This window comes from Dendrobates tinctorius, unplaced genomic scaffold (assembly GCF_039654945.1).
Source record: "Dendrobates tinctorius isolate UK_male_01 unplaced genomic scaffold, ASM3965494v1 ptg000231l, whole genome shotgun sequence".
Lineage (NCBI taxonomy): Eukaryota > Metazoa > Chordata > Amphibia > Anura > Dendrobatidae > Dendrobates > Dendrobates tinctorius.
In genome coordinates this window covers 20,019,316-20,037,485 of record NW_027361898.1, presented here as the reverse complement: position 1 = coordinate 20,037,485, position 18,170 = coordinate 20,019,316, and the positions used below count along the sequence as shown (strand labels likewise).

Here is an 18,170-nt window from a genome sequence, read left to right as displayed (position 1 = left end):
AGTCTCCAGTTTGCACAGCCTCGAGCATAATGTCCTGTCTTCCCACAGTTAAAACACATCAGTCCTCCTTTGGCACCAAGGGGTCTCACTGTCTGACGGGGTCCGGCAGAAAGGCGAGATCCTGCATCACTCCTGTCTCTGGTTGAGGGGGCTCCTCTCAGTGGCTCTTGAGCTGGAACAGGGTCTCCTGAGACTGGACCATTCACTCCGCATCTCTTATATTTCTTTCTGGATCTCTTGAGCCCACTCTGGCTCTGCTGCAAGCTGGTTAGGTACGTCACTGCTACGGACCATCCCTGCTAGGGCCGTCACCCACTGTTCCTGCTCTCTTACACAAGCCTCTGCCCCCACCTCTAAGAAGGTCATACGTGGGCTAGCGCGCAAGCGTTCTCACAATGCCTGTTTAAGCAGTTAGTCTCTAAGATCCAACACAAATTGATCCCTCAAAATTCTATCAGGAGGCCTCACTCCCATAAGCCCCACATATTTCCTTTTTGTAATGTGCACATTCACCTCCTGCAACACGTTGATATATTGCGTCACAGTCTCCCCCTCTCGCTGAACGCGACCAAATAACCACATGTGCAACTCTCCAATGTCAGTGGGGTCCCCATGCATCTTTTCCAAAATCTGTACCACCTTCTCTAACGTATCCCGCTCGTGTGGAGGGCGGAACATTACAAAATACCGGGCCTCACCATCTAGTGTCATTAATGCTATCTCTGCCTACAGCGCAGAGGCCATGGGGTGCATCCGCAGCATACTTTTGACTCTTTCAGTCCAATCCCACAACATCATGTTGTTTCCCGTGAATTTTGGGAGATTACTAAGCCTTGCCTCCAATGGCAAACTGGACCTGGGGGGGGTACCCGTAGTGGACTGGTCTGCAGTGTCTGTGTCCACGGACTGCATCCTGCTGACTATGCCAAATGTAACACACAGGTACTTGGAAGCAGTGGCACAAACACGCAGAGAAGGGGTTAACTGTTATTTAATGGTTCAACAGCAATGAACTCGCAGGGAGAAAACAGAGAAAAAAGGGATGCAAACTAAACTGTATAACGGTTGTTTAACTAGACAGTCTTTTGTTAACAGATTCACTTAACGTGGCCCTGCCGCCTGTCACCCTCTGGAGGTCCAGTGAGTAATAGGATGCCGGCGGAGGTCGGCGTAGCATCTTCTGACGTCCCCACCCAACACATGGTCCCTTTTCTGGTGGCAGCGGGCGGTCATCGATTCTGCCTGCTGAACCCCTAGTCCATTTAACTGCAGGGCAGAAGGGTAGAGCTCTCCACAGGATTCCACGTGACATGTGTCTCTCTGAGCAGCTGCCGTCACCTGAATGGCTACCCTGCAAGGCTCTGCATGGCGTGAGCTTCCCTGTGTGCTGCGATGCTCTGCCTGACGAGCGTTCCCCTGCGTGCCCACTGATATGGGTGAGTCTCTCTCGCGGCCGCCCTGTCTCTGCATGCTGCGGCCTATCTCTCTTCTCACTACAGCAGCAGTCCGCACCTGGTCAGCGTTCTGACGGGAAGCCCCATTCAGTTCTCGCGCAACCCCTTTTAATCTACTATCCCTGACTACACCCCTTCACTCAGGTTACCGGCTCACTCCGTCTGCAATTTCGTTCCCTCCAACAGGAGGTTCGGCCCCAGCAATTCCGGACCCGGCACTTCAGCAGCCCTTGCAGCCCATTCCTCTCTTCTACATAGGGGTAAAGACTCTGATTCCAAAGATGTTACTTGCTGGGCTGTTTACTTTAGTGTTGATAAAATCAATGTTTTATCAGGAGACTATCAGTAAAAGACTAGTAAACCTGCTGCCATGTAGTCCTCCATATTCATGAGCTCTGTGTAACCCTCCCCCACCACTGATTGGCAGCTTTCTGCCTATGCAGTGTACACAGAAAGCTGCTAATCAGTGGTGTAGATGGGGTTATACAGAGCTCAGGATTTCGAGAACTGGTAGAATTGCAGTATAGAAAACAGAGATTATAAAAACTTCATGAAGAAGCCCAGTAACTTTTACAGTTGTGCTCAAAAGTTTACATACCCCAGCAGAATTTTTGCTTTCTTGCCCTTTTTTCAGAGAATATGAATGATAACACCAAAACGTTTTCTCCACTCATGGTTAGTGGTTGGGTGAAGCCATTTATTGTCAAACTACTGTGTTTTTTCTTTTTAAATCATAGTGATAACCCAAAACATCCAAATGACCCTGATCAAAAGTTCACATACCCCATTTCTTGCATATGCAATATGCCATGGGGATGGATCACAGGAGCAGCTCCCGCTGCAATAACCTGGATCACAGCCACTAGCAGGATCTAAAAGTCTGCCTGTCAATAAAACACTACATGTATAATATAGTGATAATATGCTGCCCAATATTGTCCAAGTGATTAAAGGATATAATATCAAAGTCCTCTTGTGGAATTAATAAGTATTGTAAATGAAAAAAAAAAAATGAAAACGTAAAAAAAAAAAAAAGAAAGAAAAAAATGCACAATTAAACAATAAAATAAAAAAATTTCTCCCGGAGTACCCCATTAAAAAGCCATTGAACACATTTCCTCATACGTCTGACGCACTTCAGAAATAAAATTACCCCCCTTGGCATTTTTCGTGTTTTGCTACCTGAGAACCTGGAATTTCACTGTTTTTTTTATGGATTTGCATCAGTTCATGTAAAGAGCATGCATACAACTGCGAACATTTGGTTTTCTTTTTATTGTGAAGCAAACATCAAGTAGGACAAAATAACTGAAAACCTCAACGTGCATAACTATTCATATTCACCCCCTAAAGTCAGTACTTTGTAGAGCCTCCTTTTGTGGAAATTACAGCTTTAAGTCGCTTTGGATAAGTCTCTATGAGCCTTCCACATCTTGCCACTGGGAGTTTTGCCCATTCCTCAAGGAAAAAATGCTCAAGCTCCTTTAAGTTAGATGGTTGTCTCTCTCTTGGCAGGTTTGTTGTGGTACCATGTACTTTCCATTTGATGATAATGGATTTGATGGTGCTCTGTGGGATCATCAGAGATTAGGATATTTTTTTTATATAACCCAACCCTTACTTGTACTTCTCAATAACTTAGTCCCTGACTTGTTTGGAGAGCTCCTTGGTCTTCATGGTGTTTGGTTAGAGGTGCCTCCTGCTTAATGGTGTTTCAGCCTCTGTGGCCTTTCAGAAAAGCTAAAGTGTATATACTGGCAGACATCTGACACTTGGACTGCACACAGGTGGACGTCCTTTCACCAAGCATGTGACTTATGAAGGTAATTGCATGCACCAGAAATTTTTAAGGGTATCATAGCAAAAGGGGTGAAAACATATGCCAATTTTTAATTATTTGATTCCATAAATGTAACTTATGCCTGTATTTTTCTCACTTCACTTCATCAACTTAGGCTATTTAGTGCTGATGCATCACATACAAATCGGATTACAAAATATTTAAACACAGGTTGTAATGTAACAAAAGAGGTAAACAGCCAAGGAGGGGTTAATACTTTTTCAATCCAATTATAAGGTCCATCTTCTCCTGCTGCCCTTATAAAAATGAAAACATTTTAGGCTTGGAAAGCGTGTCATTTTCATTTTTGCATCCCAATATTACAAACTTTGGCCTAGCATCTTGCCAGACGGAAGGATTTATGATGGGTGGGGTTAGATGTATCATTATTAGTGGGTGATGGTATTGTTTCCCAATCAGCTATGATTAAGGTATCTTATTTCCGAAACGTGTCCAATGTTTGAGAATTTGTGTTCAATGGCTTAACCACGTGGATGAAAGTGTCACAATAAAGTTTCTCAGAAAGAACCAAGTGCTAGCTTTTGTCTCATTTTTTTATTAACTCACATCCACTTTGCTTGGACTGTTAAACACAGTATTTTTTCTGCACCCAAAAGCATGCAACAGAAAAACAGTATTTTTGTTACATGTGAACAAGGCCTTAGGCCGGGGTCACACTAGCGATTAAATCGGACGAATGCAATGCGATAAAAAATCGCATTGCATTCGTCCCAATGTTATTCTATGGTGCTGCTCCCATCATGCGTTTTTTTATCGGATCCGTTCCTCGGACCGAGACAATCGCAGCATGCTGCGATTGTCACCAATGTTCGGATCGGATTCGCCAATGCATGTCTATGGATGTGATTAAAAATCACATTGAAAATGCATCACACGTGTGACTTGCGATTAAATCGCAAGACTTCTCCTGGTCAACAGGAAATAGCAGGAGGCATGGCCAGGAAGCTTTGGGATGCAAATTTCTCTTGCAACATATAAAAAATCCAGGAAGAACGCCTCCACGGAGTCCTCCATCATGTCCACGCCAGTCAATGTGGAAATGCTGATAGTTCTGGTCCAGGAGAGGCCAGAACTATGGGACCAGAGAGATCCCCACTATGCTGACCGCACACGCAGGGAGGCAGCGTGGAAAAGAATCTGTGCCCAGATGTTCACTGGATATGCGGCAAGACCTCGGGAGGAACAGGAGCAAATTAGTAAGTGAAATAATGTGTATACATAATCAAATACCCAAATGTAATCTGCTCAATGTAAGTCCCAATATGTGTCGTCATTGCTCACATATCTGGACATAATTACTCCGCCATTTTTATTGTGTGCATATTTTAAACATCTAAATTACAACTCCCTGACTGGTGGCACCATGACGAATTTGGCTTACAAAATTTGAAACATTTAGCTAATTGTTCTGCCACCAAATGCAGTACTCTCCTTGTTTTTTGGCCCGTATCTTAGCCACTATATCACTTTTGTTTTTTGAGTCAAAACATCATAGATGTTCGCATTATTACCACAGGGTTTTCTAAATTTTGTTAGCAATTCTGTTGATTAGAAGGTCCTTTGTAGTAGGCCTCAACCTTTTCCTTATTTTTTTGATTGGTGTGGAGCCAACAGGAATATAAATCATATCATTTGTAAAATGTGTGAGTAAGCATAGGTAAACCCTTGATACCATAGCCATATGTGTGGTGTAACAAAATCCTGTGTTTTTGTTCACATTGTAGTGACTGATGTGACAAGGCGTTGGCGCAGCTGTAGGGACACACATAGGAGGGAGAGACAGCTGAGGTCCCGTAGTGGAGTGGCCGGAACCACAAAGAGAAAATACCTGTACTTCGACCGCCTACATTTCCTTGCTCTGTGATGGATCTGAGACCGTAAGTGCATGGTTTAATGTAGTACTTTGGATATTCTCTATGCAAAAGTTAATTTATGTTATTTTTTCCATTGTAGCACCGAGTCAAACCTCACAGAGAGTGAGACTGGTTCCGACTCTGAGGTGGTGATTGATCCTGAGTCGGATGTTGCTGCAGGGTCCGGCCCATCTGCAGGACTTCCCAGAGCCACACCATCACCACCAAGATCACCACCACCAGAATCTGTTAGCCAGGCAGCACAGCATGATGACCGGGGCAACAGTAGCAGCCCCACGATGCCACTGGATCCCTCTCCTCAGCCTTCGGCCCTACCATGACGAGGCAGGCGCAGGAGAGAAGGAGCACCTTTGGGAACAAGAATGTAGGTGGACCGAGGTGTATTGGACTACTTGTCCACAGCTGCTCATGATGATGGGGAGGAGGCTTATGGGCGCAGTCTGGCACAGTATTTGAGGGCAATTCCCCGTGGGTACAGGCTGCGTACGAGAGGGGCTCTCCAAATCGTTTTGGATGCCATCACACCACCCAATAATCCCCGCAGTGTGTTTCAGTTTCTTATAAGGTGGCAGCTGTCAGATGAGAATCAAATTGATAGGCTGGTTGGACTTGATGTGACAAGTCAACCATCCTTGGAACCTGTTCCTCCTCCTCCTCCTCCACGGGTGCCAACACCTCCGTCTCAGCCTGCACACATCCCCAATGTGGCTCCACAGGTCCAATATATGGGCCAGTGCGCACATGCCCAATAAGGCCACTTTAACGTACCCAATGTTGGTGTGTGGCCACAACATGGGTATGTTAGACATGGACATATTGGGGGATATGGGCAATTAGGGCAGCCCTACCAGGACTACCCACACCAATATCAAAATTACCACTACCCAAACCCACAAATTGATCCTGGCAGGATGCAACAGATGGCACAGCCAGCTGCCAGCACACAGGGGGACAGAGATGTGGCCCAGCAACCAAGGCCAAATGTCCAAACAGGCCCCTCACCTTCACCACCCCCAACCTACCATGACTTGTAGGTTTTCGTTTTTCCCTTGATGTAATGTTTTGTGTGTTATACATGATGTTTCATTTTTGGTTTGGACTGTTAAATACTAATGTGCTGTTAACATTAGGCCATATGCCATTACTATGGTTATTTGGTACGGCAATACAAAAAAAAAAAATCAAGTAATAAACTTGTTAACATTTACAATGTGTGTCTGTTCATATTTGTACATGTTCTGTAATGTGTTAGATAGATATAGTAAAAAGTACTGTTTAAAAAAAACAAAAAAAAGGCCAAGCAAACAATCTTTATGAGAACACAACACAACCAAAGCGCTACATAGATAAGGCATCATCTTGCCAGGGAGTAGCATCCTGAGGTGTTAGAAAATAAGTTGTAAACACATCACATACTTTGAGTCCGGAAATTGGACGACAGGGTGGGTTTACATGTGTCCTAGGCCTAGACACATTAGCAGACTCCACTTCAGCATCATCATGTGAGGGACAGTCATGAATTCTTGTGAAGTTATGTAGGACAACACAGGCTTTAATAACTTCATTGACATTAGCTTCACTCAGCTGAATTGTGGACTCTAGGACCCTCCATTTGGCCGTAAGAATACCAAAGGCACACTCCACCAGTCGCCGAGCACGTGATAGGCGAAAGTTAAATATTCTACGCCGGTGGTCAAGGGTTCGTCGTGGATATGGCCTCATGACATGTCTGCTCAATTGAAACGCCTCATCTGCTATAAGAACATAAGGCACCGGTTCCAGATTTGAGTTGGGAAGCTGACGTGGTGGTGGTAGGTCAAGCTCATTATTACGCAGCCGCCGACCTATAATGGAAGAATTGAAGACTCTGGAGTCTCCAGTTCTTCCATAGGCCCCAATATCTACAATTATAAACCTGAAGTGAGTGTCAACCAAAGTCAACAATACTACAGAAAAATATTGTTTATAATTTTAGAATTGGGACCCTGAGTTCGGCGGCTTACGCACACGGATGTGCTTCCCATCTAGGGCTCCAATACATTGTGGAATTGGCACGTGTCCTCAAATCCACGGGAGATACGCAACCAGTCAGGCATTTTGGGCTCCGGCATTACCACATGATGGAGTCTGGTCCAGATTTCGGAGCATGTAGACCGTACAATGCCAGAGATTGTGGATTTCCCAATTAAAAATTCTAAATGCAGACCAGCATATGAAAGGACAGTTGAAAGGAAGCTAAAATAAAAAAAAAAAAACATGAGTACACAGCCCAACAAACAATAGATACAGTTTCAAACACATTTAAAGTCGAGGAATTCTAAAGTAGGTATGATGAGCATTAAATTACATGCCATGGCTTGGTTCCGTAAGCCACAAGCATATAAATGTTTTGGGGAAATGTGGTGGAAATAATTTAAGAAAATAGGGCAATAAGAAATAAGGTTCAAGGTCTGTTAAATAAATATGCTGCTTCACACATCATCAACATATTGGTTTGAGACATACCGTAAGGTGAGGAGTAGACGCTCCTCTGCAGAAATCGCTTTGCGCATCTTCGTGTCCTGAAACGTGATCCCAGGGCGCACAATCTCAAGCAAAATATCAAAGGTAGCAAGGCTCATCCGACAATATTGATAGAACTTCTCCGGATGGCTACGCAGAGATGTATAGAGACGGTGGAAATGGCCTTTAGATATCCTTCAGAGCAAAAGTGGATGGACCCACATTCGTCTACGCCTCCTCGGATCCACAATCACAGGGTATTGCTCCCCAAAACGTTGGGATATAACCCAATAGAAAAGAACACGTTCAGTGGTGTTAAAAGTGAGCCTGTCTGTCAAGTTTAGCACAAAGCAGAGCTAACCAAATCCAAGCACTGACTGTATGTCAAAGGTAGCAGGCTCACACCTGTTGGAGAGCCCATAAATATAGGGCGGGATGATTTTTTAAATGAGTTTCAGGCCTAAAAACCGTTATTTGTCAATTTTGGAATGGTCCGAAAAAAAATCGCCAGACGGATGTCAAACGGATGCTTACATGCGATTAAAATCGGATCAATGAAGAAAAATCGCATCAAAAACGGATCACTGGTCAAGAAACCTTTGTGCGATTTCGGACCATTAAAATCGGACCGATTTTTTAATGGTTGTGTGTGACTCCAGCCTTAATGTTTTTTGTTACATGTCATTCATAGCAAAGGGAACAGGTTTTCTTCTGAATTTCACGAGAGGCCTCTTTTTCATGCAGCACAATTGTATTTTGTCACTTCTGTATAATGAAAAATAAAACTACATGATTTTCATTTTTCTGTAGGCCAAAGTTCTTCGATTACTTGCCACAGTGTATCTGGAGTGGGACAGCAGAATCCATAATGACAAAGCACTTAATGCCGTCCGATTAGCTAATGAGGTAACAAACTGACTAAACGCAATGGTACTATTTTTGTTGGATGAGACTAGATGCGATCACTACTAAAATACGTCAGTAAACTTGTTTGGACAGCTGGGTTGTAAGCTTTTTCTTACTTCGCCTGAACTCTCAGAATGTGATTCAGGTACAGAGTTGTCAAACAGTATTAGCCCACTTCCCAATTTCTTCTGCTTTTGCTTATGTCATACTTGAAGGGGTTGTCCAATACTAGGATATGCCCTTCTTGATCAAAATGTTTGGCCCCCATAAAATAATAAAGCTTATAATCACCTCCCACTGCTGGCACCATTTACGCGGTGTTGGGACACTTTCTCTCAGGGCTCCCGTGTTGTTGTGAAAGGTGACCTCAGCATCCAATCAGCACTTGAGTAACTGTCCCCACCTTCGGACAAATCGAACATGAAGAGGAAGTCCGGGCTTCAGCTGATCTCGGACTTCTTCTTCATGCTCAATTCGACAGGAGGCGGAAACAGTGATGGGAGAATGAGTGCTGACACCACGGGAACAGCGCTAGCATGGGAGGTGAGTACAAGCTTTATTATTTTATGGGGGCCGAGCGAGGAGTATGAGAAGGGGTTGTGGACAACTTCTTTAAATGTTTCAGATTATCAAGTAACTTTAACCAAATGCAATCTGCTCAGGGGCAGATATGTCACTGATGCATTGGGGGCTTGAGGTAAGGGGGCCAACTCCACTTCCAAACCAGCTAGCAACTTTTGTTACAAATACATTATTGGACTGCTTAGGGCCCACATACTGTTCTTAGGGACCCTTCTCTGTTTCTGTATATATTGCTAAATTTTACAGCATGCCAATGTCGTAACCTGAGTAGCAGATTTCACATCATTAGCAAAGGGTGTCGTCTGAATGTTACGGGTGACACCCATAACCAATAGTGCAAGGGTCGGGGTGCTAACACTGATACCCAGAGATTAGCCCCTTAGAGTATGCAATCAATAGTGACCACAGCATTAAGATGGTTAACCTATGTTTCTCATCAGTGACGCATTTGCAGTGTGCTGATTTTTATTTTTTCCCTCAAGCCGACTCTCTGAGGAAAAAATTGGACATTTAAACACTCCAATAGAAGAGAATAATATCAGTCCGAGTGTAAGCCTATGTTTTATCACATCGCGCTCGGACCGAAAATACAGTCATCTGCACGAGTTCTAACAGTGTTCAAATCCCAAAGTGGAACAAAGGCAAATAAATGTTTTAAAAAAATCCATGCAAAAAATGCGAAGTACTTTACTCACCTCTCCATAAAAAAATGAATACTTTTTTTTTCAAAAAGTCATATTAGTCCCACAAAAACAAGTACTCCCTAATACACTCCGGATGATGAAAAATATAAAAAAAAGTTTTTAATTTCAGAATATGACAACACAAAAGCATTAATTTGATGAGATTTTATTGTGAAAAAGTAATAAAATATATTTAAAATATTTTCTGTTTTGTGTTGTCTTGAACATTCAAACTATAAAATTAGCAAGCTATTTATCCCACCAATGAACTGTAAAAAACTAACAAAAAATAACTGTCAGGTACCATAAAAACAAGCCCCTATATATCCTTATAGACAAAAAAAATAAGTTAACTCTTCAAACAATTTTTTCTAAAGGGATTTTATAGTTCAAAAAAATATTAAAAGTAATTGAATTATTGATTACATCCCATCCGTAAAAATCCAAATTACAACTTTACTATGTTTGTTCTTACAGATGAAGGTTGAAAAAAAGGGAAAAAAAAAGAGATAAAAACTGTTTATCCTGTCATTTAAACATTGAAATAAATGAAGAAAAATACATTGATAGATTACCTTCTTTTTCGATTTTCTTGCTTCACAAAAATAAAATAAACAATAATCAAAGCATCATATGTACCACAAAACTAAAACCTACCATACAAAAAATAAGCATGAATAGAGTACAGAAAAAAAATCATCAACCATACAGTACTATCAACAGAGGAAACATTTTATAGTTCCCAGAATGTGACAACACAAATAGTACTTTTTATTGTTCCATATTGTTCCATTCCGTAATCATACAGACCCGCACTTAGAGCCCCACTGGTGGTAGGAAAGGAACTTTATTCCTCCTGGCAGTGTTCAGCTTTCAGTCAGAGGGGTGACGCTGACACGGTTTCAGTCACCACTCTCTATATAGAGAGCGGTGGCTGTAACTGTGCCCCCAGCATTGACTGACAGAAGCTCAGCACTAATATCGCCTGTCAGTCAATGCCTGTCACAAGGGTGTCACCTCCCCTGGATAACTTGGAGTTAGACGGTCACATCCTTTACAGATAGTGTGATTTGTGTCCCATATTAAATGTATTTAATTTCTTCTGGTGCTGAAGCGGTTTAACGACCCTTTCTATGCTGGTCAGAAACATGCAGCGCCATTTCAGCTGCCTCTGATCTGGTCATTACCTCTTCCTATAAAAACTGGCCAGACCTTCCTGTGCTGTGTGCTAAACGTAAATGATTGGAGTGGAATAGTAGTGATCTGTGGTTTGTTGTAGTATGTGTGTTTATCTCCTGGTCCCTGTTCGCATTTAGTTTATTCCTCCCTGTCCCTATCCTCTTCCCTATTTTTGGTTAGTGCTGTTAACCCTGTATTGTCTTTATGTCTTGTTTACCTTACATTTCTTTCCCATGTCTCATGTGGTGTGGGTGAGGGGACTAATCAGGGTTCAACCGGAGCATAATAAGGTCAGAGACTCGGCCTCTCTGCCTTCAAGAGTACCCCTGGGACAGGGATAGTTAGTGTCCCAGTTACAGGGACAGTTTGAAGCCCTACCTTACCAAAGACTGTCACAGCATGACAGTGCCAGGGCACCAGGGTACCAGAACAGTACATGGACCTGAATCTGAACCCGGACCCAAATCACTTGAATGGGGGGCCTGAACAACCAGTATTTGCCACGCTGTCATGTGCATGACAGCACTGCAAACACTGCTTCTGATCGGCGGTAAAATCATTACCACCAGTCAGAGAGACATGGTTCCACGCTGTCAAATGACAGTGTAAGTGCGCAGCTGTGATCGGATGTATATAGTTTACCTTCGGTCAGTGGTGTCAGCTACTGCGCCCTTCAGCTGCCACCTGCTGCCGCTAATAACAATGAGAGCAGAAGCAGCTGATGGGAGTATTAGTTCTATCAGCCAGCGCCTGCTCTCAAAATAAATATTAAAAATACGGAGTTTGTATTTTTGATAATCATCCAGGCAAAACTCACAGCTGGGGGCTGCAACCCTCAGCTGTCAGCATTAGCAAGGCTGGTTATCAAGAATAGAGGGATCCCCATGCTGTTTTTTTAAATTAGTTAAGCAAATATTTTTTTTAAAAACGGCGTGGGGTCCCCCCATTTTTGATAACCAACTTTGCTAAAGCAGACAGCTGGGGGACGGTATTCTAAGGCTGGTAAGGGGCCATGGATATTGGCCCCCCCAGCCTTGAAATTGCAGCCCAGAGCCGTCCGGAAACATTCTTCCCACTTGCTCTGTAGCGGTGGCAAATGGGGTAATATTTGTGGGGTTGATGTCACCTTTGTATTGTCTGGTGACATGAAAACTACGGATTAGTAATGGAGAAATGTCTATAAGACACCGATCCATTACTAATCCTATATATGGTAAATAAACACCGTATTTTTCGGACTATAAGACGCACCGAACCATAAGACGCACCCAAATTTTGCACTGGAAAGTAGCAGAAAAAAGATTTTTATAAGATGGAGGTCCGTCTTATTGTCCGAATTTAAGGTAATTTACCTGAGGGCCGGTGGTGGTACAGCAGGCTCGCAGGAGCCATGGTCCCGTCCTCAGGATAAGTGGGGCAATGCTGCAGTCCCGGGGTCCGGTGTCAGCGGTGCGGCGATGCTGAGGTTTGGGGTGGGTGGTGCGGAATGTACCTGAGCAAGGTTCCTTCCTTAGGATGCCAGAAATGTGATTTTTGATCATCTAATGTATATGAAGCCCTTCCAGCTCTCCCAACAGATGATGTTGATGAAGAGGTTGGAACTCACCCACCCGAATCTTTAGATCTGCATAAGCCTCTGCTAGGTTATTCGGCAGTGACTTTCACTGAACCCCCAACTACAGAGGAAAAGGTCTTCCTGTAGAGGACTATCTGATCTTGGGAGTCTTTATTGGAGAATATGTGTCATGTCCTGGGATTGTGAGACTGTCCTTCCGAATGGGGGGCATTTTGGGACTATAAAGAAGTGTAAGGGGTGAACAGAACCAGTGCCATCGGTCCAGAATACACTCTGGAGCCGGAACTATCGGGGCCATCATCACTGTTGCAGGGGGGTGACGTGCCTGGGCGAAGAGTGCTCGAGCACCTGACAGAAAGGGGCATGGAAGGCTTAAAAGGGCCTGAGCGTGGGAAGGAGAGAAACTTGGCGGGAAGGCGACTACAGAGCAGGACAAAGGTTGACTCCCTCTCCTCAACTGCCGCCATTGACACCAGCCCTTTGCAGACTGTCCGCCCGTCACTCCCATTACCTGCCAAACCAAAAAAGCTTATCACCCCAAGAACACCATTCCCACAGTAAAACATGGTGGTGGAAGCATCATGCTGTAGGTATATTTTTTGGCAGCAGTGACAGAGAGAATGGTCCGAGTCAAGAGGAAGATGGATGGTTTGAAATACAGGGATATTCTTGAGCAAAGCCTGTTTCAGTCTGCCAGTGATTTTAGACTGGGACAGAGTGTCACACTCCCCGTCACTGATACTTACCGGCACGGACCTGCTCCTCTTCAGCGCGCCTCCCGGCGCGCTCCTGCTCCACAACGCGTCCCCACTCCTGTCTTCCGGGGTCCTCGGCGTCAGCCCTGCGCGCCTGCGCCTGACACCTTCCCCGGCGCTCAGATCTCTGGGAACTATAACGCGGTGGCTCCGCCCCCAACATGGCGGCGCCCACCGGGTACTTCAGCCCAGCGTCAAGCCAGGTAAGACGCCTGATTATCTTCTGCGGTGGCGCTGTCCCTGTGTTAGCATTCACCCTGTCCTCAGGCCCCGGTATCCTCTGTGTTGTCTCTGTGGTCTCTCTGCGCTGCCTCTGGTAGCCTCCGTGTACGTGTACCCCCTGCTTTGCTTTATCTCTTGGTCTTGTTCCTGTGAACCTTGCTCTGTCCATCACCCCCAGCTATCTGATTGGCCACTGTTGTGTTTCCTTAACCCCCGTCCGTATTATGGCTATCTCTCTCTCTCTCCAGCAGCCTCCAGTCTCCGTTAGTTTCCAGTACCCCCAGTCCTGCTTGCCTCCCTTGCACCATGGTTCCTGTAGTCCTCTGTGTATCTGCACCCCGTTTTCCTCGCCTCCGTCTCCCGGTTACATAACCCTGGTTGCCCCTTTGACTCCGGCTGTTGCGGTTCCATCCCTCGTGGGCCTGCCCCTAACACTCCACCTGGCCCGCTTGCCCTCGGGGGCTCTGGAGCCGTGACCCAGAGGGTCCACTTCCAGGTTTTCTTCGTATTTCCACACCGTAACAGCATAATTAGGCCATGGACCCTGCTGGAGCCGCAGCCACTCAGAAAGAGTTAGTGTTCCTACGGGAGAATCAAATGCGCATTATGTCCTTTATGAAGTCGATGGACTCGCGCCTCTCTGCCCTCCAATCCTCTGACCCGGGGAACGCTTCTCAACTGGTAGGCTTACAACAGGAACTGACCCAGCAGCAAGTCACCCAGACGCATATTCTTAGCTACATGGCTTCGGTGGATGCTCGATTGCTTTCCTTGCAGTCGGCTGCCTCTGCGTCTTCCCCCGCTGCAGTTTCTCACCCTCCACCGCGCTTTGGCAAACCACCCCAGTATAACGGTGACGCCAAACTGTGCTGGGGTTTCCTGAACCAGTGTCGTCTTCATTTTGAACTGTTGCCCCAACAATATCCCAATGACCGGGCCAAGGTGGCCTTCATTATCTCCCATCTAGAGGGGGACACTTTGGCATGGGTAAATCCCCTTTGGGAGCGCGATGACCCCATGGTTACCCAGCTAGCTGTTTTTCTGGACACTTTGTCGGGTGTTTGACGAACCAGGTCGTCTAGCCTCCACTACGGAGTCCCTGTTCAGTCTTTGTCAAGGTTCGCAAACCGTGGGCCAGTACGCCATCCAGTTTCGGACTCTGTCGTCCGACTTGGGCTGGAATAACGAGGCGTTGGTGGGGGCCTTTTGGCTGGGCCTTTCAGGTCGTATAAAGGACGAGCTTGCAGGTCGCGAAACCCCCACCGTTCTGGAAGATCTAATTTCTCTGGCCACCCGGATTGATCTCCGGTTCCAAGAACGGGCTCGTGAGAGAAGACTTTCTCGCCCTTTGCAATCAGCTCGCAGACCACCCAGTCCCCGACCCAGGGCTTCTACCCCTGCCTCCGCGCCAGAGCCGATGCAAGTGGACCGCGTGAAGCTCTCCAAACAGCGTCGTAGGGAGAGAAATACCAAGGGTCTCTGTTTCTATTGCGGCAGTGGGTCCCATCTGCTCCGCACCTGTCCGGAATGTCCGGAAAACTTCTCCGCCTAGGTCAGGTACGAGAGGCCTCCCTAGGTGTATGTGATACCTCTCAACCCCTCACTTTGTCTGTCCTCTTGCATGTCGGTGGTAAGCGAGTCTCTTTGGCGGCCTATGTGGATTCAGGTGCCGCTGGATGAGGTCACCAAATTGTCTATCCCCGTTAGGACCCTCGAAAATCCTCAGGTCCTTGTGTCCGTGGATGGCAGGCCCTTGCAAGTGACCGTTACCTTAGTGACGTAAGAAGTAGAGTTGCAGGTGGGGGCCCTGCACAAAGAGAGAATTATGTTCTATGTTTTGGCTGGTATCTCTCATCCTGTCCTTCTCGGCCTTCCTTGGCTGCGGCTCCACGAGCCCACCTTGGATTGGCATAACGGCAATGTTTTGCGCTGGGGGAGTCCTGTCGGGCTCGGTGTCTGCTGTCGGTGCGTCCAGTAGGTATTCCCCATCCTCTCCCTGTTCTCTCCGGACTACCGTCTGCGTACAGTTCTTTCTCGGACGTCTTCGACAAGAAAGACGCTGAGGTCCTTCCACCACACCGTCCCTACGATTGCCCTATTGAGCTCGTTCCTGGTACCACTCCTCCTCATGGAAGGATTTACCTTCTCTCCCCGGCGGAGACCCAAGCCATGTCCAAATACATCCAGGACAACCTAGCCAGAGACTTCATTCGGAAATCTTCGTCCCCTGCTGGAGCAGGTTTCTTCTTTGTGAAAAAGAAGGGTGGGTCCCTTCGTCCGTGTATTGACTATTGTGGCTTAAACCGCATCATGGTGAAGAACAAATATCCACTATCGCCTATCTCTGAGATTTTTGACCGCTTGAGGGGAGCACGACTATTTACCAAGCTCAATCTGCGAGGAGCCTATAACCTTGTTCACATACGTTCTGGAGATGAGTGGAAGACCGCATTCAACACACGGGACAGCCACTATGAGTATTTGGTCATGCCGTTTGGCTTCTGCAACGCACCTGCGGTATTCCAGGAACTCGTAAACTATATCTTCCGAGATCTCCTATACTCCTGTGTCGTGGTCTACTTAGACGACATCTTGATCTTCTCTCCAGACCTGTCCACACATTGCCGAGACATCCGCCAAGTCCTCCAACGCCTCAGGGAGAATCACCTTTTTGCCAAACTGGAGAAATGCATCTTTGAGCAATCTTTGTTGCCTTTTCTTGGCTATATCGTCTCGAGCTCTGGGTTAGAGATGGATCCTGAGAAGGTCTCTGCCATCCTCGATTGGCCACGCCCCCTTGGAGTAAAAGCAATCCAGCGTTTTTTGGGATTTGCTAATTATTATCGGCAATTTGTTCCCCATTTCTCTACCTTAATCAAGCCTATTTCTGCTCTCGTCCACAGGGGGGCCAATCCTAACCACTGGCCCACGGATGCTGAGGCTGCCTTCGAGGCTCTGAAACAAGAATTCGCGAAATCTCCTGTGCTACACCGTCCTGATGCCAATAGGCCGTTCATCCTCAAGATGGATGCATCTTCAGTTGGAGCAGGAGCCGTCCTTCTGCAGAAATCCTCCTCTGGTCGCTTGGTCACCTGCGGATTCTTTTCTAAAGCCTTCTCCTCTCCGGAACAAAATTATTCCATTGGAGATAGAGAGCTGCTAGCCATAAAGTTAGCCCTCAAGGAGTGGCGCCATCTCCTCGAGGGGGCCGTCCATCCGTTCATCATCTTCACGGGCCATAAAAATTTGGCATATATTCAGTCTGTCCAAAGGCTCAATCCACGGCAAGCCAGGTGGTCTTTGCTCTTCGGGCGTTTCGATTTCAAACTCCACTTCCGACTAGGGAATAAAAACATCAAGGCTGACGCCCTGTCCAGGTCATTTTTGCAATGGACAGTGAGGACGGATCTACGCATATTATCAACCCGGCCAAGATCCTTACCATGGCTCCACTAAGCCTAGTCACTCCACCATCGGGTAAAACCTTTGTTTCAAGTGGAGACAGGCTGAAAGTCTTACGTTGGAGTCATTCCTCGAAGTTTACTGGGCATGCAGGAGCCAAGAAAACCCTCTCTCTCGTCTCCCACTATTATTGGTGGCCTTTGCTTCGCCGAGACGTGTTGACTTCATCGCCTCCTGTACCTCCTGTGCCAGAAACAAAGTTCCAAGACAGCTTCCTTCGGGACTCCTACACCCGTTGCCGGTGCCTTTGGCCCCGTGGAGCCACATTGTTATGGACTTTATCACCAATTTACCTCCTTCCTCAAAATGCACTGTTATCTTGGTGGTCGTAGATCGGTTTTCCAAAATGACCCACTTCGTTCTTTTGCCAAGTCTGCCTTCTGCCCCTGAGTTGGCAAAGATCTTCTTGCTCCACGTCTTCCGACTCCATGGCTTTCCTCAGCATATTGTCTCGGAACAAGGGGTCCAGTTTACTTTCCGTTTTTGGCGAGCTCTCTGCGGATTGATGAAGATCACTCTGGATTTTTCCTCAGCTTATCATCCCCAGTCCAACAGGCAAGTAGAGCGAGTCAACCAGGCTCTAGCATCCTACCTCTGGAATTTTTCCAATGCTCACCAAGATGACTGGGTCCCCCTTCTTCCATGGGCAGAATTTGCCTACAATAATCATCCCAGTGAAGCCTCCTCCAAGTCTCCCTTTTTCGTAGTTTTTGGACAACATCCCGGCATCCCCCTTCCCGTTTCCCCCACCTTGGGTGTACCGGCAGTGGACTCCGTGTCCATGGACTTCTCTCAGATTTGGAGAGAGACCAAGCAGGCTCTTGAAAGAGCCAGTTGCAGAATGAAGCGGTATGCCGATAAAAAAACGTTTGGACGCTGACCCATACCTTCCAGGAGATAAGGTCTGGCTGTCCTCACGATACATCAGGCTGAAGATCCCCTCCTATAAGTTAGGTCCACGTTATATTGACCCCTTTGAAATCATAAGTCGCATCAACGACGTGGCCTATAAGTTGAAATTGGCCACCTCGCTACGAATCCCTAACGCCTTTCATGTATCACTCCTCAAACCGGCGGTGTTTAATCGTTTCCACTCGGCTCCTCCCTTAACTCC

At 46.2% G+C, this 18,170-nt stretch overlaps 1 protein-coding gene across 1 annotated transcript in view; it reads left to right on the top strand.

Annotated features, from left to right (window-relative positions):
• TEX11 (testis expressed 11) overlaps positions 1-18,170 on the top strand; it is a 251,091-nt gene that overhangs the window by 63,311 nt on the left and 169,610 nt on the right. The window contains exon 9 of the mRNA XM_073555904.1: positions 8,502-8,597. Within this exon, the coding sequence (XP_073412005.1) occupies positions 8,502-8,597 (96 nt within the window). The remainder of the gene's footprint in view (positions 1-8,501; positions 8,598-18,170) is intronic.